This window comes from Danio rerio, chromosome 5, assembly GCF_049306965.1.
Source record: "Danio rerio strain Tuebingen ecotype United States chromosome 5, GRCz12tu, whole genome shotgun sequence".
NCBI classification, from domain to species: Eukaryota; Metazoa; Chordata; class Actinopteri; order Cypriniformes; family Danionidae; genus Danio; species Danio rerio.
Genome location: NC_133180.1, coordinates 10,088,301 through 10,115,807, shown reverse-complemented (window position 1 = coordinate 10,115,807; position 27,507 = coordinate 10,088,301). Strand labels below are relative to the sequence as shown.

Here is a 27,507-nt window from a genome sequence, read left to right as displayed (position 1 = left end):
AGTCCTGTTTAATTTATTTTCTTAAAGAAGGTTCAGTTTAACAAGTTGAAAAAAAAGAAATGCATAAAAAATAGTTTACTTGGTAATAAATTTTTTTTAATAAAATTTGCATTTCAGTTTAATTTTCAATTTTTATTCCAAATATCGTGATACATATCGAATCGTGAACATTATATCGTGATACACATTGTATCGTGAGCTGAGTGTATCGTTACACCCCTAGTAACAATACCTCTCTATTAGTTTTCACTACCCTTATGGATCATGTTTTAATCTCTAATCTCTCACCATAATATTAATGTAGTCAGTTGCCCTGACTAGATTGTGGCCCATATTAGTTGTAAATAGTGTTAATATGTTATTAATTATAACCCCAGTCAGGGTAAAAAAGCATATCGTAATATCAAGAATAAAACTCAAACCGAAACCTCTGGTTTTTAACAATCCAACTTTTAATAATTTGATCACATTATGATTCATTGATTTTCTTTTCAGCTTAGTCCCTTAATTATCTGGGGTCGTCACAGCGGAATGAACCGCCAACTTATCCAGCATATGTCTTACGCAGCGGATGCCCTTCCAGCTGCAACCCATCTCTGGGAAACATCCATACACCCTCATTCACACTCATACACTATGGATAATTTAGCCTACCCAATTCACCTGTGCCACATGTCTTTGGACTGTGGGAGAAACCGGAGCACCCGGAGGAAACCCACACGAATGAAGGGAGAACATGCAAACTCCACACAGAAACGCCAATTGACCCAGCCGAGGCTTAAACCAGCGACCACTGCGTTGCCCACATAATGATGTATAAACTAATAAAAAAACATGTATCATAAATTACAGCCTCCAGTGCATTTGAAGTTCACACATCTTACAATCGCAGGTTCAAGGCACTGAAAAAAAAATATAGCCAATTTTACACAAAGTACAAACACAAAGGAAGTTGCGAATGTCCCGTGCATAAGCATAATTCAATGAATCACAATGATATTACAGAGCACCCGAAAATAGTAACTACAAAAGTGTCAAGTTCCAAATGAGAAAATGATCAGACTCTAATCGTCTATTCGGATTTAATGATGCATGCTAAGCTAAATTTCTCCCTCCAGACACAGAGATTGGCTGAATGGATTCGAAAATGGTAAAACTAAACTGTTTAAGTCTAGGGGAGCTGTAAAACAAGCCTATTTAAAAAAGTGGAGTGTTCCTTTAAAAGTGCATATTAGAAGCTAAAGTTTACCTATTAGTACCTAAAATACAAAAGTGTTTAAATACCATCATGGACCCTTTAGGCACAAATATGTAACTTCTGGAAAAGTGTATTCATATTAACTCTAGCAATATTTGCAAATCACTCTTTCTTGCTTTTCCTCTTTGATCTAAAGCAGCAGCGCATGATGAAGAATTTGGCCATTTTAAAGCAGATGTAGAGGACTAGAGTCAGGACAGTGGTAAGAAAAGCGAACACATCCAGACAGTGGTACTGATACCAGGTCAGGTTGTGGGCCTCCACACGCAGGTGTTTTGCACCTTTATTGCGCATGACGAACTCAATCCAGAACACAGACTCATCTAAAGGCTTCATTGGTCTGTCGTGATGAATCCTGGACAAACGCATTGCATTCTCTTTATACCTGCGGAGAAACAGAGCATCTTAGTCCAGAGATCTGCAGTGTTATGCACTGATAACAGAGTAAATCAGATCATATGAGTGACTTACGAAGGGTCATTAATGACTGTATTGAGTTTGTCCACCAGTTCTTGTGGCTGCATGCTCTTAATGCTGTCTACTACAACAGCAGCACCTCTGGTCTTCATATGAACCATATTATCAGGCTGGTCACCAAACAAGGGGATGCCGACCATCGGGACACCATGATATATGGCCTCATATATGCCATTAGTGCCCCCGTGAGTGATGAACGCTCTGGTTTTGGGGTGGCCTGATTGAGAAAAACAGATTAATTTGTCCTTAAAGTAAATTACAAAGTAGATCAACAAACAGTGGTGAAATGACCAAAAAATCATAATCAAGTAAAAGTACAGAGAGTGTGTTGAGGTTAGTCTGTCTGTGATGCATGATTGGATTCTACTTAGTCTACTTGGCCTAGTCACAAATGTTAATACAAACCCAGTAAATCATTCTGAGGCATCCACTTATAGATTCTAGTGTTTTCACCAAGAGTATCTGGTTTCTCTCCACCGTATCGCCACAAGACCTGTAACACAGTTACACAAACACTCTCAACTGATCATAGCAATGACTAAGAGATTACAGACAAACACATGTGAATATTTAACATGACTTTATTTCATTTCAGTCCATTTATTTAGAAGCAGTGTTTAATCCTTAATGATACTTGCAAGTAAAGACTGCACTGTAGGGATGATCTCTTACCTTCTGTGGTATCTGTGCCAGTGCAGAGGCGATTCTATTGCTCATCTCTTTGGGCACTTTGTCTATCATAGACCCCAGTGTGAAGACCACGATCCCATCATCCCCTGAGCTCTGCACAAACTCTTCCATGTCCTGCACAACAACAAAAACACTTAAACTAAAGGTGTTTAAAGTAATTCCACATGTTTTATGAACAATTCGAAATATGCTGCAGCATGGGGAATCTACTGCAGTTCTGGTGAAATAAAGATGGTAAATGACATATCACTGTGATAAAAAGATTAACACAAACAGCACAGTGCGACTCAAGAACAAATTACTCTTTTTTATAACGTTTTATTTAATGAAGTGGTTAAGAAATCTTGAGTTAAATGAACATAATTCAGACTATCACTAAAACATCATGTGACTCATGTGACATTACTTTCAGTCAAATAATGAACTCTTCTTGAACTTGTAGGCTTGCTTTTTTCCAACAAATAAGGCTGAATGTTAAAAACACAGACACACCTTGGGTAAAGGCTTGGCAGGGGTGCAGTGAAGCCCTCCGATATATTTGAAGTTGGGCACGAATGGCCGTGGAAACTCAAAATCCCAGTAGGTTCTGATTAACCAGATATCAGCTTTACCCATCATCTCACAATAGGAAGTGGGCCGTCCTGCAATAAAGTGTTTGATAGTATATACATTTCTTTTTGTATAGTATTCAGTATTTTGCAGCACATTATACTGTATGAACAGCTGTAAATTCTATATTTGACCCTGGACCACAAGCATTGTACAGCGTTATATGGGTCAAATGATTGATTTGTCTTTAATGCTAAAAGTCAAAGGATATTAAGTGAACATGATGTTCCGTTACCATACTAAACCATAACTTTTCTATTCTTCTTTCAGATTAATAAAAAATTACCCTTATGATTGGTTTTGGTGTTCATGGTCACATATTATGAATAATTTGCCTGTACTGAAGTTTAACATAATTACAAAACTGATTAGCTGAAGGAACAAGCCTAAAACCTTTCATCTGGTGACTTAAATTTTTTAAATGATTCAGACTCAGTCAGACACAAAATAGACACGTCAATTCATTTTATAAAAATAAATAATAAGTTCATATTAATCTGACCGGTTAACAAGTTAATATTCGATTAACCTGTGGTGGTTGTCGGTTGGGAAAATTAACCAAAATGAGTATCCCCACAGGGGACTGATACTGTTGCTCTCACTCCTAGACACATACTATAATCCCTTTTGGCGGTGAAACATGGGTACTGTGAAAAATATAAGCCAACAATGCTTACACGATGCTTTTAAAAGCAGAAAGCAAAATAAAATAAAAAGTTGATGTCACGTTTTTAAAAAAGGGGGACCGGAGGGTGTGCTCCAACTGTAAGGAGATCATACTCCGCCTCCCTGGAAAAGCCTATGCCAGAGTACTGGAGCGGAGAATCCAGCTGATAGTTGAACCTTGGATTCAGGAGGAACTATTCATGGGAGTTTGCTCAGTCCACATGTGCTTTGTAGGCTTGGAGAAGGTATTTAATCATGTTTGTGGAACTTTGTGACGGTGCTCTGGGAGTATGCGTTCGAAGGCATTCTCTTACGGGTTGTCTCTGTATGACCGGAAGAGGAATTTGGTTTGCATCGCCAGCGAAAATTCTGACGTGTCCTTGAACATGACTCTAAGTCTGGTTTAGGGAGTCATCTCTGCTGTTTGCAGATGATGTTGTCCTGTTGTCTTCATTGGAACTTGGACCTTCAAAATGCACTGTGACAGTTGAGTGTGACATGTGGGGGTGAGAATCTGCACTGGTGCTCATCCGAAAAAGGAGGCTTGCCATCTCCAGCTTAAAGGAGAGTCCTTGCCCCAGGTGGAAGAGTTCAAGTCTCTTTTAGATGGCTCAGTGCAGCAGCAGTAATGCAGTCAATGTACCGGCCTTCTGTGGTGAAGATGGAGCTAAGCCGAAAAGTAAAGCTCTAGATTTACTGCTTAATCCAAGGTCCTACTCTCACCTATGGTCATGGGTTTTGGGTCATGATTGAAAGAACCAGACCTCGGATACAAGCAGCTGAAATTAGCTTCCTTTCCTCAGAGATAGGGTGAGGAGCTCTGTCACCCAAGGAGCCACTGTCGAAAGAAGCCAGTTGAGGGGGCTCTCAACCAAATATTACCCTGTCCCAATGAACCATACATCAATGGAAAGTTTATATATTCAGCTTTCAGATGATGAATACATCCTAATTTCCAAAAATATACACTTTTGACCGGTTTTGTGATTCGAGGTCACATGATAAATAATTAGTCTGCACTGAAGTATAAACTAGCTGAAGAAACAAGCACAAAACCCTTCATTTTAAATAGTAGTGTGCCTCTTGCATTCTGTGGATGCTTTTTTTTAAGCAGGTCATTAATTTATTATTTGGAAGCTTCCTGTTACTTACCAAAATATTCAGTGTAATAGTTGTGAAATTTCTTCCAAGAAAAACTGTAAAAAGCATCTATAGAAAGGTAGAAGAGTGTATTGTAGATCCGCTCAGTAAAGCTCATCTTGTCTGTGAGTTTACTCATGGCTCCAGGAACATATGATGGTGGAGCTGGTATCTGACCACACATGCGCACTACTGCTGTCACAACTGTCCGTGACCACCTGAGGGCGCTGTAGTTCAACAGGACTCAGATGGAACTACAGCGTCCCAAAACACTACAACTCCATACTTACCACGCGCATACACCGGAACACATACACTGATCTGCCATTCACAGCTGTCTCCATTTCTGTTGATTATCTGGACTATATATCCCATCATTCCACCGTCGTTTGTCTACCTTGTCTTTCCTGTTCGAGTTTTCCCAGTAAGTCTTGTATGCCTAGTTCGTTGTTTCTTGATCTTGTTTTGGCATTTGCCTAATCTAGTTTTTCAATTATTGTTTCTGAGCCTTGTCTCTGTTTTAGTTTCTGGTTTTGTCGTTTGTTTGTTACTTTGTATTCTGATCACCTTGTTTGATGCACTGTAAATAAATAATCTGCTGCACTTGGATCCGCACCCTTTTTGTTTCTCTGATTTGATCACGCTAAAACGTGACAACTGCATGAGCAATTGAGAATTTCAAGGTGGAAAAACCAAGGGAAGGTTCAGTTCTTCAGCCACAATATCACTACATGGGTACACTGGATCTGACAGTAGGACATCAAACCTTTCTTTTTTCAAATTGCCAATCAACTTTGGAGATTTCAGAATGCCGTCATCAATAAACCCATATATTGATGTCTGGAATAAAGATTGTAGAATTTCATTTGAATCTGCAGTAAGTTTAATTACTCCATCTCAAACACTGAGAAATGCAGAACTTCGTGTATCAAATCTTGCATGTCCTGTGCAGATGTGGACATGCTGAAGTGCTGGAAGGAGTAGCAATCCGATTCTTCGGCTTTCATAAAGAGCGCGCCATCAGGCATCAGCACTGTAACATTGTGTCCCCTGTCCATCAAAGTGTCCAACACAATCTTCAGATTAATCCAGTGGCTGCCCTCAGTATACCAGACTAATATATTCCCACATTGTCCAGCGCTAAACACAGTGAGCAGAGAAAGAAAACAGACTACGAGGCTCATGATTACAAATAACAGTGTATAATTATCAGTGATCTCCTTGAACATGTACTGCCAGGTTTAATTTTTAACCTAATATATAGATTTCAACAAGTCATGGTGCTCATAAATCAATAAAAGCTAAAAGATAAGAGGCCAAAAGAAAAAGGTAAAGCAAGTTCATACACATAGTCCTATAATCATTTTTGAGGGTGAAACAGGAGTACACTAAAAAATAGATGCCAATTTTATGCAATAGTTTTAAAAAGAGAATGCAAACTAATATAAAAGGTTGATGTCACAATTTTAAAGAAGAGGGACCAGAAGGTGTAGTCCAACTATAAGGGATCACCCTCCTCAACTTCATTTGAAAAGCCTATGCCAGTGTCCTGGAGAGGAGAATCCAGCTGACAGTTGAACAATGGATTCAAGAGAAACAATGCAGATTTTGTCTAGGCTGTGAAACACTGGATCAGCTCTGTATGCTCTCTACGATGCTTGAGGGTTTATGGGAATTTACCGGACCAGTCTACGTATGCTTTGTAGACTCGGAGAAGGTATTTATTCATGTCCATTCAAGAATTATGCAGTGGGTGCTCTTGGAGGATGGGGTTAGAGCAGGGGTGTCCAAACTCGGCCCTAGAGGGCCAGAGTTCTGCAGATTTTAACTCCAACATGTCTCAACACACCTGCAAGGATGTTTCTAGAAAGCCTAGTAAGAGCTTGATTAGCTTGCCCAGGTGTGTCTGATTGGGATTGGAACTGATCTTTGCAGGAAACCGGCCCTCCAGGACCATGTTTGGGCACACCGGGGTTAGAGGCACTCTGTTAAGGGCTGTCCAGTCTCTTTATGACCAGTGCAGGAATTTGGTTTGCATTGCCTGCAAAAAGTCAAGCATGTCCTTGAACATGTTGGACTCCGGGTCTGGTTTGAGGACACAGAAAATCATCTCTGCTATTTGCAGATGATGTTTTCCTGTTGACTTCATTGGACCTGGACCTTCAACATGCACTAGGACAGTTTGCTCTCAAGTGTGACGTGTGGGGGTGAGAATCAGCAAAAAGGAGGTTTGCCATTTCCAGGTTGGAGGAGAGTCCTTGTCCCACGTAGAAGAGTTCAAGTATCTTTTGAGAGTTATTCAAGAATAAGGGAAGGATGGACATGAGACTGACAAATGGCTCATGTCAAAAAAAGCAGCAGCAATGCAGTCAATGTACGGGTCTTCTGTGGTAAAGAAGGAGCTAAGCTGAAAAGTAAAGTACTCAATTTACTTGTCAATCTGAGGTCCTACTCTCACCTACTGTATGGTCATAGGTTTTGGGTCATGACTGGAAGAACCAGATCTCGGTTACAAGCAGCTGTAATTAGCTTCCTTTGCTGTGTGACTGATTTAAACCTCAGAGATAGGGTGAGGAGCTCTGTCACCCAAGGAGCCACTGCTCCTCCACATTTCAGATGATGTATACATCTTGATTTCCAAAAATGTACCCTCATAACTGGTTTTGTGGTCCAGGGTCATATAATTAATAAGTAGCCTGTACTGAGGTATAAACTGGCTAAAGAAACAAGAACAAAACCCTTCATTTTACAACAAAATTGAAGTGTGCCTCTTACAAGCAGATCATTCAATTACTATTTGAAAGCTTCCTGTTACTTACCAAAATATTCAGTATAATAGTTATCAAATTTCTTCCAGGCAATAACAGAAAAAGTGTCCATAGAAAGGTAGAAGAGTGTGTTGAAGATTCGCTCAGTAAAGCTCATCTTGTCTGTTAGTTTACTCATGGCTCCAGGAACATATGAAGGTGGAGCTGGTATCTGACCACACATGCGCTCCATAGTGTGAGCAATGGAGAATCTCAAGGTAAAAACCAAGGGGACGTTCAGCACTTCAGCCACAATATCACTACACGGGTACATTGGATCTGACAGGAGAACATCAAACTTTCCTGTCTTCAATTTGTCCATCAACTCTGGAGATTTCAGAATGCCGTCACAGTAGGACAAACCCATATCTTGATGTCTGGAACCAAGGTCGAAGAATTTCATTTGAATCTGCAGCAAGTTTAATTGCTCCATCTCAAACACTGAGAAATGTAGTTCATCCAAGAAATCTTGCATGTCCTGTGCGGATGTGGACACACTGAAGTTCTGGTAGGAGAAGCGATCCGATTCTTTGGCTTTCATAAAGAGCGCGCCATCAGGCATCAGCACTGTAACATTGTGTCCCCTGTCCATTAAAGTGTCCAACACAATCTTCAAATTAATCCAGTGGCTGCCCTCAGTATACCAGACTAATATATTCCCACATTCTCCAGCGCTGAACACAGTGAGCAGAGAAAGAAAACAGACCACGAGTCTCATGATTGCAAATGACAGAGTATGAGATTATCAGTGATCTGCTTAAATATGTACTGTCTGGTATAATTTTTAACCTAGAGTATGGATTTCAACAAGTCACGGCACTCATAAATCAATAAAGTTTTAGGTAAAAGGTAGAGGTCAAAGAGATAGGTACAAGTTCATAGTGTACACAAGTCCTATAATCTGTTTTTGGGGTGGTGGTGGGGGCATAGGACTGTTTGTATACATCTCAATTTCAGAACTGATTGGCTAAAGGTGTCAAAGTGCTACAACTCTGCACAGTTGGGAAAAGTCTGGGTATAGACTACAGCCCTGCTCACACTCTGAAATTTTAGCCACGATTTTGTCATCTGAGACAAACTTGGGAAATCCTAAAAGATTCCTGAAATTCTAGGCTAAAATCTGTGATCTTTGATTGTTGGTTTAACACGTTTACTGACAGCTTAGAGCCTGTTGCAATCAGATTTTTCCTCAGATGAAGTTCTGGCAGTGTCAGAAGATTTCAGACACTTTCCTGCAGTGTGACAACAGATGTAATGAGCGTCAATCCAAGAACCAATAGGAGCTACGAATTTGATGATGCAATCCATGCGACAATTCAACTGACTGCTGAAATTTTCAAAATCGTTTTATTACCTTCCTGATTTTATTATTGAGACACGGTTTGTGCAAAATTGCCGCTACAGATTGTCTACGTTTGCTGTGAGGAATCATTTCAGAATGTGGGATTGTGAAATTGTCACGGACGGATGACATCAAACTCTGGGTCATTTTCTTTCGTGTTTGGCATGTCTTTATTGTGGTTCAGTCTGACTTAATTACAGCTGAGGTCTTACAGTGTGACATTGGAGCCATGTTCCAGCAGTCTGACATACTACAGTTTGTAGATTTAGGATTATAAAAAGAAAAATGAAAAAAATCCCACAGTGTGACACGGCCTTAACTGCACATGCACTCTCAAGGCTAATTTATACTTCTGTGTCAAGCGCACGTGTATGCTACGGCGCAGCCTACGCGTGGACGCATCGCCCTATGCCATGGTCGTCGGCGTCGCTGATGTGCAGCTCTCAAAAAATGTAACTACACATTAAACGACTCGTAGCGCAAGCTCTGTGATTAGTCAGCTTGGTAGCGCTAACGAGTTTGGGCGGGACCGAGAGCTGCACGAGCCCAATGGAGTGATTGTTTACAAGTGTGGAGTCCCGTGAAGGAGCTCCGGATGGAATGTTTTGTTGCACGTCCGCCAGTTCCTGCCTCAAAATGAGCAAGTTTGAGCCACTTGTACATTAAGGAAGCGTTCAGAAAAAACAAAACACAAGCGAAAAAACTCGACACAGAGGAGCATTAACACCTCACTGCCAACTAGCGTTTTGGAGGTGTTATTGCAGAACAACCCGAAACAGAGCGCAGAAGTATAAATGCACAGCTACGCGCGTTGCATGTGCCGTAGGTCACGCAGATCACTTGACACAGAAGTATAAACCTGGCTTCAGCCATACACTCTCATGCTCTATAAACGTCTACACCTACCCTGCCTATAAACCCTTCACATTGAAGTCACATGTAAAAAAAAGTGCATACCAGACACTCTTGGAGCACACACTGGGTTCCCATTCGGAAGGACTCATTCATCCCTTTACCCCAATACGTCTGGAGGGTCTCTCTGAAGAGATTAGAGCATAGGAATGAGCCCTTCCAAATCATGGGGACCCAAAGTGTCCATCAGTTGTATCCTTTAAAATGGTTCATTTTGATGGCACTTCCACATTTTGAGAACTTCCAATTGGAACAATAATTAAATTTGATTGTTTACATTGCCTTTCAGAAAGTGACATATCTCATTTAGAACAAACTGAAAGTTTAGTTTTATCCCTCATAAAACACACCTGATCAAACTAAATGAGTCTTCCAGGGTTGTTTGCAATCTACAGGTAAGTGTGTTAAAGCAGGGTGGAAACCAAAACTGCAGAGCAGTTTGACAACACTGGGCTAAAGGAACAAGACCAAATTCTTAATTTGGTGACTAAATGGAAACGTCTCTTACATTTTGTGCATGCTATTTTTTAAGAAAGCCGAAATATTCAGTGTAATAGTTTTCAAATTTTTTTCAAGAAACACTGTAAAAAGCATCTATAGAAAGGTAGAAGAGCTGTTACGGCTGTTGCCTTTTTTCTCTTTATTGCCTGTCTCTGTGCTTGCGTGTGTGTCATGACGTCACTCACTGTTTGTTTTCTATAGAGTCCGCCTTTGCGCACCTGCGGCGAGTTGCGCTTATTGAAACTGGCTATAAATGCGGACCATCCTTGAGCGGAGAGAGAGAGAGGAGACTTCACAGCCAGCCATCAAGCTTCTTTCGTTTCTTTAATTTACTGTTTTGTTTCTTGAAGTCTTACTTTGTTCTAATTTGTCAATTGTTGGGTTGTTTAGTCTTTGGTTAGTGTTGTATGTTGTTGGAGAACGTGAGTTATTGATTCTTTATTCATTCTTATTTCGTTGTGACACATGATCTGTTGGATTGTTTTGGTTGTAATAAATTTAATAATTTAGACAACTTAGTTCATGTGTACTCTTTGTTGCGTTCCCTTCATGACTTAATTATTGATTTGATTTGATTTAAAAAAGGGATCGTAACAGAGCATATTAAAGATTCGCTCAGTAAAGCTCATCTTGTCTGTGAGTTTACTCATGGCTCCAGGAACATATGATGGTGGAGCTGGTATCTGACCACACATGCGCTCTGCTGCATGAGCAATTGAGAATCTCAAGGTGTAAACCAAGGGAACGTTCAGCACTTCAGCCACAATATCACTACACGGGTACACTGGATCTGACAGGACAATGTCAAACTTTCCTTTCTTCAGTTTGTCCATCAATTCTGGAGATTTCAGAATGCCATCACAGTATGAAAGTCCCATATCTTGTTGTCTGGAACCAAGTTCAGAGAATTTTCTATGAATCTCCAGCAGGTTTGAATTCTTCAGCTCAAACACTGAGAAATGCAGAACTTCATCTATCAAGTCTTGCATGTCCTGTGCAGATGTGGACACGCTGAAGTGCTGGTAGGAGAAGCGATCCGATTCTTTGGCTTTCATAAAGAGCGCGCCATCAGGCATCAGCACTGTAACATTGTGTCCCCTGTCCATTAAAGTGTTCAACACAATCTTTAGATTAATCCAGTGGCTGCCCTCAGTATACCAGACTAATATATTCCCACATTGTCCAGCGCTGAACACAGTGAGCAGAGAAAGAAAACAGAACACGAGTCTCATGCTTGCAAATGACAGAGTATGAGATCATCAGTGATCTGCTTGGACATGTAATGTCTGGTTTAATTTTTAACCTAGTGTATAGATTTCAACAAGTCACGAAGTTTATAAATCACTTAAGATAAAGGTGGGAGGCCACAGGAAAAAGTAATGCAAGTTCAAACACAATCGTATAATAACTGGAGGGGGAACAGTGAAAAATAAAAGCCAAATGTATAAAAATGTTTTAAACAAGAAAGCAAAATAATATAAAAGGTTGCTTTTACATATACTCATTTATTAGAAGCTTATATCCACCATTTTATGGAGGGTTTTTAAGACAACTATAAAACGTTTTTCCTCTCTTGTGTAAAACTCTGCAAGTACTGGATTACATTCATATTAGTGTAAGTGCTTTTCTAACTAGTTCTGGCAGAGCAACATCAAACTCTCTTCAATTTTGTCTGTCATGGTATGCCATAGTATTTCCATATCCATAGCTGAACTAAGACTATCAGTGTCATGGTTACCAGCAACCGAGTCTGTGCTTCTCTGTGTCCATCAACTACTTTCTGACAAACTCTTTACAGAGCATACAGATTTAACATGAAATGAGCCAGGTAAAGATGCTTTCCTAAAGCAGTAAACTGATGGATATTGCAGTTGCATATTTCATCATGACGGCAGCATCATGCTGTGGGGGGTATTTTTGCAACACAGGCTCATTCTGAAAATGTAACCCTATAGACATTTCTGCGAATTATGTAGCCAGAAGTACGTATGGTTGCATTTCGTTTTTAAAACGAATGCTATGGGGAGGTATAATGCCGTTCTTTTTTGCGCTTACCAGCTGACTGCTTACCTCCAAATGGACGGCTTTCCCACTGTTACCAGTTTGTCCAATTAGCTCGCCATGAATGTCGGCGAACTTGAGATGCAGGGAGGAGTTGACCACAACGATGAGGTTCGAGTCCGGTAAAGAATGGTTCCAGAAAGCAGGTAAGACAAAAACAGAAGCCAAAAAATAAAATAAACAAGTCAATAACAGGGTGAGAATGTGGTAAAATCTAAAAATGTGGTAAAAACCAAGTGAGGGCTTTTCTTTTTCTGGATTACTTTTTAAAACTGTCGGTTGGGTTTAGGGAAGTGGATGGGCAGGTCATTCGGTGCTTTTGAAAACCCTATTAGTTGGGTTTAGGGAAGGAGGAGGGTGAGTCAGTCGATCAGTCAGTCAGTAAGTCAGGCAACATCGGCCTCTGGTGGATTTACATGAGAAAAGAGGGCAGGAATGGCACTTGTGAGAGAAATTTGAGATCTCAAAAAGCATGCACAGCGGCCTCTGGTGGATTTGCGAAAACAAAAACTGCAAAAAAAAACATAGCCCCTGGGATTGGCGCTCTCCAGAAATGTATATTAAGGTACCTTTTCAGAATGAGCCTGGGTTGTATTTTTTAGCTGCAGGGACAGGACGATTGGTTGCAATCGAGAGAAAGATGAATGCGGCCAGGTACAAGGATATCCTGGACGAAAACCTTCTCCAGAGTGCTCAGGAACACAGACTGGATCGAAGGTTTACCTTACAACAAGATAATGACTATTCAGCTTTCAGATGATGTATAAACCTCAATTTAAAAAATAAATAAATTTATGACTGCTTTGTTATTCAGAGACACATATTATGAGTAATTTGCTTGTACTGCAGTATTACATGATCACTAACTGTGTTTGATTAGATAAAGGAACAAGCCCAAAACCTTTCACCCGGTCACTTGAGATCTATCTCTTACATTCTGTGCATACTATTCTGGAAGAGGATAATTATTTATTATTTGGAAGCTTCCCTTTACTTACCAAGATATTCAGTGTAATAGTTGTCAAATCTTTTCCAAATGAGTCTATAAAAAGTATCTATAGAAAGGTAGAAAAGCATACTGTAGATTCGCTCAGTAAAGCTCATCTTGTCTGTGAGTTTACTCGTGGCTCCAGGAACATATGATGGTGGAGCTGGTATCTGACCACACATGCGCTCCATAGTGTGAGCAAGGGAGAATCTGAACGTGTAAACCAAGGGGACGTTCAGCTCTTCAGCCACAATATCACTACATGGGTACATTGGATCTGACAGGACAACGTCAAACTTTCCTGTCTTCAATTTGTCCATCAACTCTGGAGATTTGAGAATGCCGTCACAGTAGGACAAACTCATATATTGATGTTTGGAAAGAAGGTCAAAGAATTTCATTTGAATCTGCAGCAAGTTTGAATTCTCCAACTCAAACACTGAGAAATGCAGAAATTCATCCAAGAAATCTTGCATGTCCTGTGCAGATGTGGACACACTGAAGTGCTGGTAGGAGAAGCGATCCGATTCTTTGGCTTTCATAAACAGAGCGCCATCAGGGATCAGCACTGTAACATTGTGTCCCCTGTCCAATAAAGTGTCCAACACAATCTTCAGATTAATCCAGTGGCTGCCCTCAGTATACCAGACTAATATATTCCCACATTCTCCAGCGCTGAACACAGTGAGCAGAGAAAGAAAACAGACCACGAGTCTCATGATTGCAAATGGAGTATGAGATTATCAGTGTTCTGCTTGAATATGTACAGCCTGGTTTAATTTTTAAGCTAGTGTAAGGGTATCAACAAGTCATGGAGCTCATAAATCAATAAAGTAAAAGGTAGAGGCCAAAGAAAAAGGTAATACAAGTTCAAACATTGGGGAGAGGGGGTGACTTTTGTCTGTCATGGTATCCCATAGTATTTCCATATCCATAACTGAAGTCATACAAGGAGTATCATGATTACCAGCAACTGAGTCTGTGTTTCTTTGTGCTTTCTGACAAACTCTTCACCAAGCACACAGATTTAACATGAGCCATGTAAAGTGCCAATGCTTTCCTAAGTCAGCTTTAAAAGTTCAATAATTTTACTGTAAAATAAAAAATTGAAGCACACTAAGGCCCAATCACAATTCTACCCCTAAAGGCTGATCTATACTTCTGCGTCGAGTGATCGGCATGACCCAAGGGCTTGCGCGTAGTATCGCATTTATACTTCAGCACACTGTTTGTATACCTCTGCAATAACACTTCTGAAACGCTAGCTGGCAGCAAGTTTTATGTTCCTCTGTGTCGAGTTGCTTCGCTGGTGTTTAGTTTTTTCTGAATGCTACCTTAATGTACAAGTAGCTAATATTCACTCAATACAGGTAGGAACCGGCTGACGTGTAACAACTTTAAACATTAGTTAAGCACAAAACAACAGTTTCCATTTGGAGCTCCTTCATGGGACTTTACACTTGTAAACACTCGCTCCATCGCGCTTGCGGCTCTCGGTCCAGTGAGGGCTATGCAGCAGTACGAAAGCTGCGCCAGTCCATTCGCATGTGCTTGATGCAAAAGTATAAATCAGCATTTACCCCAGGGGTGCCCAATCTTGTTCCTGGAGATCTACATTCCTGCAGAGTTAGGCTGTTATCTTCAATCGCACCAGTCTTTAAATTACCAAGTGCTCCTAAAGATCCTACTTGGTTTAGTTGTTTTTGATCAGGGTTGGAGCTGAACTCTGCAGGAAGGTAGATTTCAATGACTGTAAAAAATATGGACGACGCGACAGCCCTTTTTCCCATTGAACGCCTTGAGGGCAAAACGCTTGCTGGACGGGCACAAACTGTCGCAAAAGACTGCTGAAATTGGAGCCTTGACAAGCGCAGAAGGATTGTCTGATGGAGCCAGAGGAGGAGCCACGAAAATGAGCGGAGTCGAGCTTCCAACCAAACGCTTTATGTAAAATCAACCACGCCCCCTGAACTTCTCAGCATGCGTTTGCTGTTATATCAACACAAATGGATGTAATAACGTTAACAAATATGAGGGTTTTATATATTCAATCGCGCCAGCTCCGGACCGCAGCGCATAACCTACTCGCGGCGTCGCGGGCTGATTCCGGCTCGCATGCGGCAGCGCCGGATCGCTCGGCTGCCGCATCTGGCTCGATTGACTTGGGCTGGAATCGGGTAGTGAGTTCAGGCATCCGGAGTAGGTCCAGCAGAGGTAACATTAGTCAGTCTGAGCTCTGAGGGGTAAGTCTCCAGCAGGCGAGAATCTAGCCGGAACTGTGTTTTGCTATCTGGGTGGTTAGGCGTGTATCAGCAAACTAATAAAGCCCGAAAAAATCCCTGAACTTAGCGAATAAACAGAGTTCCACCAGGATCATGTATGTCAGAAACTATAGTTTACTGCTGAACTCATTTTGTCATGGTAAAATAACACAGAAATCGAGTAATAACACTTCAGTCTTCTGCCGAAGCTCAGATGCGCTGCTTTGAGAAACTGTCAATCACAGCTGTCAATCACGATGACACGCCCAGCATTAAATTACTGCTAAAAACAAACTGTTTACAAAAATGAAGATCTGCACCTATTTCAGCACAATAACCAGTGCCTTAATCGACCAGAACCATATTTTGGGACATTTTATTGCAAGTGTAATAATTTTTTTTATTTGGGCTCAAGTCTCCTTCATTAACATGGAGGAGGCGGGCTTTATGACTTGTACTGCAGCCAGCCCCCAGGGGGCGATCTAACGGCCGAGACCTTCACTCAAACGCAGGCTTGCGGCACACTTGGTAGATTTCCAGAAACAGGATTGGGCACCCCTGCTTTAGCCCTTCCCCTTAAGGCTAATTTATACTTCTGTGTCAAGCCCACGTGTATGCTTTGGCACAGCCTTTGTGCGGTTGCATAGCCCTGGCTGACACTCACCTCTCAAAAAATTTAACTACATGTCACAACAATGCGTAGCGTAAGCTCTGTGATTGGTCAGCTTACTAGCTTTGACCAGTGTAGGCGGGACCGGTGTGGTGTGGACCGGTGTTTACAAGTGTGGAGTCCCATGAAGGACCTCTAGATGGAAACTGTTGTTTTGTATTTACCTTATGATTAAAGTTGTTGCACGTCTGCCGGTTCCCGCCTCTGAATGAGCGACTTTGAGCTACTTGCACATTAAGGTAGCGTTCAGAAAAAACAAAACACCCATGAAGAAACTCGACATAGAGGAACATAACAACCTACCGCTGGCGTTTAGGAAGTGTTATTGCATAGCAAAACAAACAGCACACAGAAGTATAAATGCATAACTACCTGCAAAGGTATGTCCTGTGGGTCAAACCAATCACTTAATGCAGAAGTATGAATCAGACTTTATTCCTACCCTCTGTGTTGCACGTTCAAGAAGTAAGGGTGTCTCAATTCTTTTTAGCTTGAAGGCATAGCGCTAAGCGGAAGGGCTTGATAGCCCTTAAAACTGAAATTTTCCCGGACCACACTAAAAACCAACAAGTACAAAAATTTCCCAGAATACACCAGCTACAACGGCAACATGGCTGTACAAGCAAGTCAAGAGATGCACACTTGAAAGAATTTTTTGGTATTATTAAATAAAAAATATAAAAACAATCATATGTTGTAATACATTCATGATAATGTTCATGTTTTACTGACATGCTTTAAAAAAACTTTCAAAAAAAGCTAAATTTGGCTATCTATAATCCATAATAATAACTCCTGTATAGTAGTCCCACAACATACTTTCACATCTGACACTCGATGGCACTCGAGTACCGATGTGGTCATGTCATTAACCCATGAACATTTCCTGCTTGTTGTCAAACTATTTCATAACTGTAACAAGAGGCAATTCAAGCACAATCTTGACACAATCTTCAGATAATCTAGTGACTACCAGTCTCTTGATGGCAAATTATTCTATGTCATTTCACTTGATATCATTTGTGTATTCTGCCTTGAACATTGTGGAGGATAGTATGCATCTGTGTGCAAGTCCAATATGAACTAAGGATAGCTGATGTTGAGCTGCATCTTCTTTTATTTAAAGGTAACTGTATAGTTACTAATGCAGTGAAAATCTGTTTGCTAATTATACACACATGAACACATTAGTGCATTGAATGACTGTACGTTTTTGTGGGCTAAACTAGGTTTTTGAAAAATTAGCATAGTATGAGATGATGGAATACGGTTATTTTCTGTAAATTTTAAACAGTCCTACAAAACTTCTGTATTTTTACAGAAAATTCACAGCCGGTATTTTTCCGTAAATTTAACAGATTTTTTTTAACAGTGTAAATAAATTGAAGCTAAATTATAAATGTTGCATTGATTGAACTAAACAACATAACATTACCTTTATGTAACTAACTTAAGTTTACTCAAATGAATATTCTTTCTTTAAGGTAACTTGGTTATGTGGAACCTGTTGACATAAAAAATTTAATTAAAGCCAACATATCATTTTTTTGAGTGCATGTACTGTATGGTTTATTTTTATACTGAAACATTTCACCAAGGGTTAGGGTTAGGGTTACGCACTCAAATCAATATATCAAGGTAAAAGGTAAAACCTAGAGAAGCAGGTTGATACACAAAGCTTAAACTCTTAAAAATGACATTAGAAAATACTTCTACTACATATTACCTTTGTGCATTTGACGTACCTTGTATATAACTCATTCATGGTTATGTAACCGGTCCCCCTAGATGGGTCATCGACTCTGTGCTGTGTCTAAAGCATGAATGACGTCACACTTTAGGTGCTCAGCATCTCTTAATTCTGATATTTCTGCACAAATAGAGATTTTTCTATCAAAAGACAAGCTCACTCGTTAAATCAAGGTGTCCTAGGCATACATTCAGTATGAGAAGTTAACATACTGTGAAAAAGAGCATGTAAAAACAATATATATGCCAAAAGACTGACAAAAATGCTTGGACTATACAACGACATAAGTCCACAACTGGACATATATCCAGAACTGGTTATTTTGGCTTCTCCTATTAGCTTAATGTAACACAAACCCATCAGATGGTTCATACTCTTGTAAAGTGTACGGTTTAAAGAAAGATATAAACATCACAAGCTTTCTGCGCAGATGGATAGGCTTACACTGCAGTCTCAGCAGTGCAGCCCTCTATGGGACCAGTAACATCTTACAGCTGCCTTTCAATTCACTCACTGAAGAATTTAGGGTGGCATGCACAAGAGAAGCCCTGCAGTACAGAGACTTCAGGGATCAGAAAGTGTCAGGAGCTGGCATTAAGGACAGTGAGAACAGGGTGGAGGGCGGAGAGAGCAGTGGAGGTGGCGGAGTCATGCATCAGGCAGAAGGAGTTGGTTGGCACACTGGCAACAGGGAAAGCTGGCTTGGGATTTTCCCCAAAGACCCTAGTGGGCAAGGCCAGAGAAAAGGAGAGACACCAGCTAATCCAGGAAGAAGTCTGAGCAAGCCTACAACGTAAGATCACCTGGAAAAACATAATGTAGACAGACTTCCAGCACATCCCATTCCTCATCTAGGCTGTGTACTATACACTACCAAGTCCAGCCAACCTTCATGTGTGGGGCAAAATTGAGACTCCAGCATGCCAGTTATGCTCTGGTAGGGGATCACCAATTGAGCAGCTGTCCAAAGGCCCTGGCATGACCAAGTACTGAAGGTGGTGGCAGAAAGCATATGCAATGCCATCATCTTTGGAAGGTACCACCTTGCCCCGAAAAGAAGGATTGAGTATGTGAAAGCTGGGGGGGAACCCTGCCAACTGCAAATGTCAAGGCCGGGCCTTCTCCACTCAGCCCCTGACTGGCAGTTGCAAGTCGACCTGTTCCTACAGCACATAGTTACAACATCACTCCGATCAGACATAATTTTCATTTCTGAGGCAACAAGACAGTTGATTATGCTTGAACTAACAGTGCTCTGGGAGGAGCGGATGGAAGAGGCAAATGAAAGGAAATACTCGAAGTACCAGGAGCTAGTAGATAAGTGCCGAGAAGGGGGCTGGAAGACCAAATGTGAGCCAATAGAGATGGGCTGTAGCGGGTTTGCAGGGCGTTAATTCTGTAAAGTCTTCAACCAACTAGGCCTAGCAGTAGCAGCTAAGAAGAAGGCCATTAAGTCCATTTGTGAGGCTGCAGAGATAGCCTCAAGATGGCTTTGGATAAAGAGGGCTGATCCGATGGCTACTGGGATGCAAGCTGTGGTCTGATCAACCTCAGCTTGGTCACCTGGGCGAAGATGTCTGATGTTGAAAGACCCGAAACACCCAGTGACCCCAGGATACATCACTGATGTTGCCAACCCAAGCTCATTCTGAAAACGAAGTCCCGCGGACGTTTCTGGAGACAGCGGAATACGTCCCAAGGGGTACGTACAGCCGTGTTTATTTTTTTTAAGCGAACGCTGTGGGGCGGTGTGACGCTGTTCTCTTTCGCGCTTGCCTTACCTCCTTGTGGAGGGCTTCCCCGCTGCAACCCGTTTGTCTCACCGTGTACGTTGGCAGGCTCGAGATGCAGAGAGGAGTCGAACATGGCGATCGGTTTCGAGTCCGGGGAAGAGCAGTTCCAGCAATCAGGTAAGACAAAAACAGAATGCCAAAAATTAAGTGAACGAGTTTCGTGACAGGGTGAGAACGTGGTGAAATCCGAAAACGCGGTAGAAAAAAAAAAAATCGGGGCTTTTATTTTTTTGGATGGCTTTTTGTAAACTGTTGCTTGGGTTTAGGGAAGCAAGCGGGCGGGAGGGTCGATCGATAAAATTAGTTGGGTTCGGGGAAGGAGGAGGGCAGTCAATCATCCGGTCAGTTGGACAGCGGCCTCCGGTGGGTTCACGCGAGAACAGAGAGGCGTCTGAGGTGCGAAAAAGCGCACAACAGCGGCCTCTCGTGGATTCGCGAAAACAAAAACTGCAGCCGTACGTACCCGCCGGGACGTATTCCGCGGTCTCCAGAAACGTCCGCGGGACTACGTTTCCACAATGAGCCCGGGTTGGATATTGCATCCCAGTGCATCTAGATCAGGAGTGTCCAAACTCGGTCCTGGAGGGCCGGTGTCCAGCATAGTTTAGCTCCAACTTCCTTCAGCACACCTGCCTTAAAGTTTCTAGTATACCTAGAAAGAGCTTGATTAGCTTGTTCAGGTGTGATTAATTGGGGTTGGAACTAAAACATGCAGGACAGGCCCTCCAGGACCGAGTTTGGACACCCCTGATCTAGATGATGTGTATTGGACAATATATATTAGTACATACTTGTATTTACAATGCTTTATTAATGAATCCTACACCATAATGTAACGATAGGTATATACTGGAGGTCAAAAATACAGTAAATAAAACATTTTGTAGGTGCTGGCGCAGTAAAAAACATTGTCAAAGTGGCTAGTTTTGCCACTAAAATAAGTAAATGGCACAAATGTTGTGACACACTATACACTACACACTTATAATACTCATTACACTATAGTCTATTGACTTTATAAAGTTATTTAGTCATCCAAATTCTGAGTCTGACGGCCTTTTATCGTCAACTAATAAGGAAAGCTGTGCAAATTACACTCTAAAAAATAACTCAAGAGATCTGTTACCACTACATAGTTTAATACATTATTGTAACTTAAAAATTCAAAAATGCTGATTAGATTAAAACTTTTAAGTTGCCAAAATAATTTTATAAAGTTTTCAAAACAGGAAAATATTGATAATTACATAAATTTAAAAATGCAGGTAATTTAAAGGTAAATATATCTGTCAGTTGCTTTAAAACAATATTTAACTTGTAGCAACACAAAGAAATGAGGTTACTAACTCACACTAATGGAGTTCTTTTGTATTTTTAAGTCCACACAATAATGTTTTTTGTTATTTTTTAGCAAAAGATTCAAAGTAGGTCGGCACACTGCCACTTTAGCTCTCAAAAAATTTTATTAGTCATAATTACAAAAACACTACGTTTCGACCGACATTGTCTTCATCAGGTAAAGCGTTGCAAATGGAAGTCCTCCAGAAATAGACAAACAGCTCTACACAACACCTGCAGTCAATTATCACAATCAGCTAACAAGCCGGTAAACAGGAACAATTGCATACAATAATATACATCTTAGACAATGTGAAAAACATGAATACAATTACAAACAGACATTTAAAATACAAATACAAATTCTCACTATAGAATTCCTCGGAGACAGTATTCTATAGGCTAGATAGATATAGCACATCACACCTGCACAAAATTACATCACTCAAACAAAGCCAGTAGACCTAGGGGCAAAAAACATTATGTACATATTTAGTATACAACAATTCATTCATTCATTCTCTTGTCAGCTTAGTCCCCTTACCAATCCGGGGTCGCCACAACAGAATGAACCGCCAACCAATCCAGCAAGTCTCTACGCAGCGGATGCCCTTCCAACCGCAACCCATCTCTGGGAAAAGTATACAACAATATAGAATGCACAAACACTTACAAAAAAGATTTTAAATCAAAATCTAAATTCAAACCTCTCGGGGATAAAGTGTTTAGTGTGTAAATGTAAAACGCTTCCCTCTGTAATAAAAGTCTGTCAACATCGCCTCCCCTTCTCGGCACCTTCACTTGTTCAATGCCAATATATCGCAAAGTCGCAAGGTTATGTTTCAATGCATTAAAATGAACGGCGATAGGATTTCGTTGATCGTTTAATCGTATATTACTTCTGTGTTCAGCAATTCGTGTTTTTAAACACCGTCTTGTTTTACCTATATAGGCTAAACCACAAGGACATTTAATCATATAGATCACATTTTTTGTGTTGCATGAAATCACACCTTTAATCTTTAATTGTTTACCTGAATGTGGATGACTAAAAAACTAACATTTAGTTGTAAAGTTACACTGTGCGCATTGACCACATCTATAGTTACCTTCAGGGACTGAGAAAGGATTATCCGACCGATCGGAACCTTGATCTGCTCTCACTATCATTTGTCGCACATTAGGAGCTCGTTTAAAAACAATTCGTGGAGGATCTTTACAACAGTGTCTCATAACAGGGTCTGAATTTAATATATGCCAATGTCTACGTACTATATTTGCAAACTCATTACTTAAAGCCGAATATTGAATAATACAAGAAATCCGTGTGTTAGTAGGTTTTAGTGTTTTTCGAACCAAGGCTTCTTTTTGATCCATATTTTCGAAACGGGCCGCAGCTTCCTTAATCCATTTTGTAGAATAACCTCTATCATAAAAACGTTGACATAATTCCTTACGTTGTTTTTCAAACGTTTCCGTGTCACTACAGATCCGTCGAATTCTTTTAAACTGACTAATTGGCAAGCTTTTCTTTAATTTAGTGGGATGGAAACTCAGACCATGTAAAAATTTATTTTTATCAGTAGGCTTTCTATATAAATCTGTCACCAATTTACTCCCATCTTTTATTATCAGCAAGTCTAAAAAACTCACTTGCGAGGGGTTGAACTCAATAGTAAATTTAAGATGTTCACTAGTGTGGTTTAAAAATTGCTGAAAAACAAGCAAATCATTTTCTGAGCCACACCAAATCATGAAAATATCATCTATATATCGCCGCCACAGAAGAATATTAGACAAATATGAATTAACTGTTGGATTAAAAACATATTCATGTTCAAAAAAGCCCATATACAAATTCGCATAATTAGGAGCCATAGTGCTTCCCATTGCAGTACCTTTAATTTGTAGAAAATAGTCATCTTTGTACATGAAATAGTTTTTTGTAAGCACTAATTTAGTTAATTCTTTAAGACATTCGATAGTAGGTTTCTTATCACTTAAAAACTCGCGTAGAAAAAAATCAATAGCTTGTATACCGCCATCATGTGGAATGTTGGTATATAACGATTCCACATCTAAGGTAACCAGTAATGTTGGAATTTGCGGAAGTGAGACAGACTGTAATGTTTTAATCATATCCTGTGAGTCCTGTACAAAAGAGGGAAGACTTTGAACATGAGGTTTTAAAAATGAATCAACAAAGACTGAAATTTTCTCAATTAGAGAGCCCATACCAGCAATAATGGGTCTTCCAGGAGGTTTAGCCAAATTTTTATGTATTTTAGGTAGAATATATATTACCGGTGTGATTGGATAATCAACTTTTAAAAACTCAAATTCTTTGTTGGTCACATCTCCTCTTAGAAGAAAAGTTTGTAAAGAGTCATAAATTTCTTTTTTAAAATTATTCGTAGGATCACCTCTTAGTTTAGTATAGAAAGATTGATTTTGAAGTTGTCGATAAATTTCTTGATCGTAATATTGAGTATCCATCACCACAATTGAGCCCCCCTTATCCGCCGGTTTAATAACCACAGATTTATCATTCTTTATATCGTGCAAAGCATTCCTTTGAGCTACAGGCATATTGTTAAAAACAGTATATTCGCGTTTTTTGTTGAGAACTTGTCCCACATCTCTTTCAACCAATCTGCAATACGTCTCAACAGAAAAGTTTTTGTTTTTAGGAGGCATAAAAGTCGATTTTTTATGAAAAGCCCCAGGATCAATTGCTAGATTATTAACGGGAGGGGAATTAGTATTATGCTGTGTGGGAGGACACAAATTGAGTCTACTATCATTACTCGAAAAGAATTCTTTAAGACGTAAAGTTCTAAAAAATTTTTGAAAATCCAGAAAAACATTAAAATTCATTACAATATGTAGTGGGTACAAAAGACAAACCTTTCTCTAGAGCTTGTAAACAGTCAGATGATAAGGGTTTACTGGAAAGGTTCACTACATTTTGACAGTTCAGTGAGGAGGCAACTTGTGACGTGTCCCGTATTGGTGATCTCTTCTTACCCCTTCTGCATGCCTTCTTCTTCCTCTTGCTCTGCGAGGGGGATGAATGAAATGAGAAGCATGCCTTGTCATGTTCTCTCCTAAAAAAGATGATGACGAGGAAGAGCCTCTGCTTCGTGAATCAAAGTCTGTGTCATTACCAGATGTCAGTTCAGGTTCAGTCCTGCTGTGATAGTACCGCGCACCATGAGTCGAATTACCGCGTCTCCAGGTGTAGACCCGCTGCATCTTGTAGTCTTCTGCGTCTCGATGGAACTTCTTCTTTTTCACTGCCTTTAATTCAGCTTCAAGTTGTGTTTTCTGTAGTTCACATTCAGCAATGATATCTTTCAATTTGTCTGTATCATTAAAAGAGTTCTCAAAACTTTCCTGTTTCGACTTGATCTCTTTACGAACGTCAGACAGCTGCTCAGTGATTTCTTGAATAAGAAGTACCATCAAGTCAAATGAGCATTTGTTTGTGATCTCACACCACTTGTCACAGAAGGCCGTATTGTTCCTGCCCAAAGTCGGTCCTTTTTGTATTCGAAGTCCTCGTGGAATTCTTTTATTTCGAAGGTAATCACTCAAAGTCACCGCATGCAGGAAAAGTTTTGTTTCTCTTGTGAAAAGATGATTAAGTGTGCGTTTTACATCTTCATTTGCAGCAGATGTCGGTGTATCTTCAAAGAGAGATTCTTTAAAAATAATCTTATCATAGTCATCTTCCGAAAACTCAAAAGTAGAGCTTGTTGCCATCTTGTCTTCCGTTTAACAGTGAGAGTCTTAATGGAAGAGTGCTGCACAATAGTCGTAAATCTTGCAAAAAACAGAAATGTGCGCACATCTAGAAAAAACTTGAAGGCAGGTGCACGATCAAAAAACAAACATAAGTAGCAAAAGATTCAAAGTAGGTCGGCACACTGCCACTTTAGCTCTCAAAAAATTTTATTAGTCATAATTACAAAAACACTACGTTTCGACCGACATGGTCTTCATCAGGTAAAGCGTTGCAAATGGAAGTCCTCCAGAAATAGACAAACAGCTCTACACAACACCTGCAGTCAATTATCACAATCAGCTAACAAGCCGGTAAACAGGAACAATTGCATACAATAATATACATCTTAGACAATGTGAAAAACATGAATTCCATCGAGACGCAGAAGACTACAAGATGCAGCGGGTCTACACCTGGAGACGCGGTAATTCGACTCATGGTGCGCGGTACTATCACAGCAGGACTGAACCTGAACTGACATCTGGTAATGACACAGACTTTGATTCACGAAGCAGAGGCTCTTCCTCGTCATCATCTTTTTTAGGAGAGAACATGACAAGGCATGCTTCTCATTTCATTCATCCCCCTCGCAGAGCAAGAGGAAGAAGAAGGCATGCAGAAGGGGTAAGAAGAGATCACCAATACGGGACACGTCACAAGTTGCCTCCTCACTGAACTGTCAAAATGTAGTGAACCTTTCCAGTAAACCCTTATCATCTGACTGTTTACAAGCTCTAGAGAAAGGTTTGTCTTTTGTACCCACTACATATTGTAATGAATTTAATGTTTTTCTGGATTTTCAAAAATTTTTTAGAACTTTACGTCTTAAAGAATTCTTTTCGAGTAATGATAGTAGACTCAATTTGTGTCCTCCCACACAGCATAATACTAATTCCCCTCCCGTTAATAATCTAGCAATTGATCCTGGGGCTTTTCATAAAAAATCGACTTTTATGCCTCCTAAATACAAAAACTTTTCTGTTGAGATGTATTGCAGATTGGTTGAAAGAGATGTGGGACAAGTTCTCAACAAAAAACGCGAATATACTGTTTTTAACAATATGCCTGTAGCTCAAAGGAATGCTTTGCACGATATAAAGAATGATAAATCTGTGGTTATTAAACCGGCGGATAAGGGGGGCTCAATTGTGGTGATGGATACTCAATATTACGATCAAGAAATTTATCGACAACTTCAAAATCAATCTTTCTATACTAAACTAAGAGGTGATCCTACGAATAATTTTAAAAAAGAAATTTATGACTCTTTACAAACTTTTCTTCTAAGAGGAGATGTGACCAACAAAGAATTTGAGTTTTTAAAAGTTGATTATCCAATCACACCGGTAATATATATTCTACCTAAAATACATAAAAATTTGGCTAAACCTCCTGGAAGACCCATTATTGCTGGTATGGGCTCTCTAATTGAGAAAATTTCAGTCTTTGTTGATTCATTTTTAAAACCTCATGTTCAAAGTCTTCCCTCTTTTGTACAGGACTCACAGGATATGATTAAAATATTACAGTCTGTCTCACTTCCGCAAATTCCAACATTACTGGTTACCTTAGATGTGGAATCGTTATATACCAACATTCCACATGATGGCGGTATACAAGCTATTGATTTTTTTTCTACGCGAGTTTTTAAGTGATAAGAAACCTACTATCGAATGTCTTAAAGAATTAACTAAATTAGTGCTTACAAAAAACTATTTCATGTACAAAGATGACTTTTCTACAAATTAAAGGTACTGCAATGGGAAGCACTATGGCTCCTAATTATGCGAATTTGTATATGGGCTTTTTTGAACATGAATATGTTTTTAATCCAACAGTTAATTCATATTTGTCTAATATTCTTCTGTGGCGGCGATATATAGATGATATTTTCATGATTTGGTGTGGCTCAGAAAATGATTTGCTTGTTTTTCAGCAATTTTTAAACCACACTAGTGAACATCTTAAATTTACTATTGAGTTCAACCCCTCGCAAGTGAGTTTTTTAGACTTGCTGATAATAAAAGATGGGAGTAAATTGGTGACAGATTTATATAGAAAGCCTACTGATAAAAATACATTTTTACATGGTCTGAGTTTCCATCCCACTAAATTAAAGAAAAGCTTGCCAATTAGTCAGTTTAAAAGAATTCGACGGATCTGTAGTGACACGGAAACGTTTGAAAAACAACGTAAGGAATTATGTCAACGTTTTTATGATAGAGGTTATTCTACAAAATGGATTAAGGAAGCTGCGGCCCGTTTCGAAAATATGGATCAAAAAGAAGCCTTGGTTCGAAAAACACTAAAACCTACTAACACACGGATTTCTTGTATTATTCAATATTCGGCTTTAAGTAATGAGTTTGCAAATATAGTACGTAGACATTGGCATATATTAAATTCAGACCCTGTTATGAGACACTGTTGTAAAGATCCTCCACGAATTGTTTTTAA

At 39.9% G+C, this 27,507-nt stretch overlaps 2 protein-coding genes and 2 pseudogenes across 7 annotated transcripts; 1 reads left to right on the top strand and 3 right to left on the bottom strand.

Moving 5' to 3' along the window:
- Nucleotides 1-431: 431 nt before the first annotated feature.
- Nucleotides 432-14,245, bottom strand: ugt2b1 (UDP glucuronosyltransferase 2 family, polypeptide B1). 4 transcript variants are annotated; one of them, XM_073951966.1, is made up of 6 exons: nucleotides 13,462-14,245; nucleotides 2,918-3,066; nucleotides 2,408-2,539; nucleotides 2,141-2,228; nucleotides 1,778-1,952; nucleotides 432-1,576 (listed from the first exon to the last, which is right to left on the bottom strand). In XM_073951966.1, exons 1-6 carry the CDS (start codon nucleotides 14,168-14,170, stop codon nucleotides 1,504-1,506), a joined length of 1,326 nt encoding a protein of 441 aa, XP_073808067.1. In that variant the 5' UTR covers nucleotides 14,171-14,245; the 3' UTR covers nucleotides 432-1,503. The 4 variants fall into 4 exon arrangements, with proteins under 4 accessions (XP_073808067.1, XP_073808065.1, XP_073808068.1 ...); XM_073951964.1 differs by having other exon boundaries at nucleotides 432-1,643; nucleotides 1,730-1,952; nucleotides 13,462-14,217; XM_073951967.1 differs by lacking the exon at nucleotides 13,462-14,245 and adding an exon at nucleotides 7,660-8,483.
- ugt2b4p (UDP glucuronosyltransferase 2 family, pseudogene B4) lies at nucleotides 4,677-6,067 on the bottom strand (annotated as a pseudogene). The gene is given in 1 exon segment (NR_033480.1): nucleotides 4,677-6,067. The product of NR_033480.1 is annotated as a UDP glucuronosyltransferase 2 family, pseudogene B4 (transcript).
- On the bottom strand, nucleotides 10,931-11,679 carry ugt2b2p (UDP glucuronosyltransferase 2 family, pseudogene B2; annotated as a pseudogene). The gene has a single exon (NR_033479.1). The product of NR_033479.1 is annotated as a UDP glucuronosyltransferase 2 family, pseudogene B2 (transcript).
- A 2,747-nt stretch (nucleotides 14,246-16,992) lies between the features above and the next one.
- Nucleotides 16,993-19,676, top strand: LOC141385707 (uncharacterized). The gene is given in 5 exon segments (XM_073951750.1): nucleotides 16,993-17,008; nucleotides 18,517-18,734; nucleotides 18,736-19,076; nucleotides 19,078-19,107; nucleotides 19,109-19,676. Coding segments are annotated over 5 exon segments (1,173 nt in total).
- The last annotated feature ends 7,831 nt before the right edge of the window (nucleotides 19,677-27,507 follow it).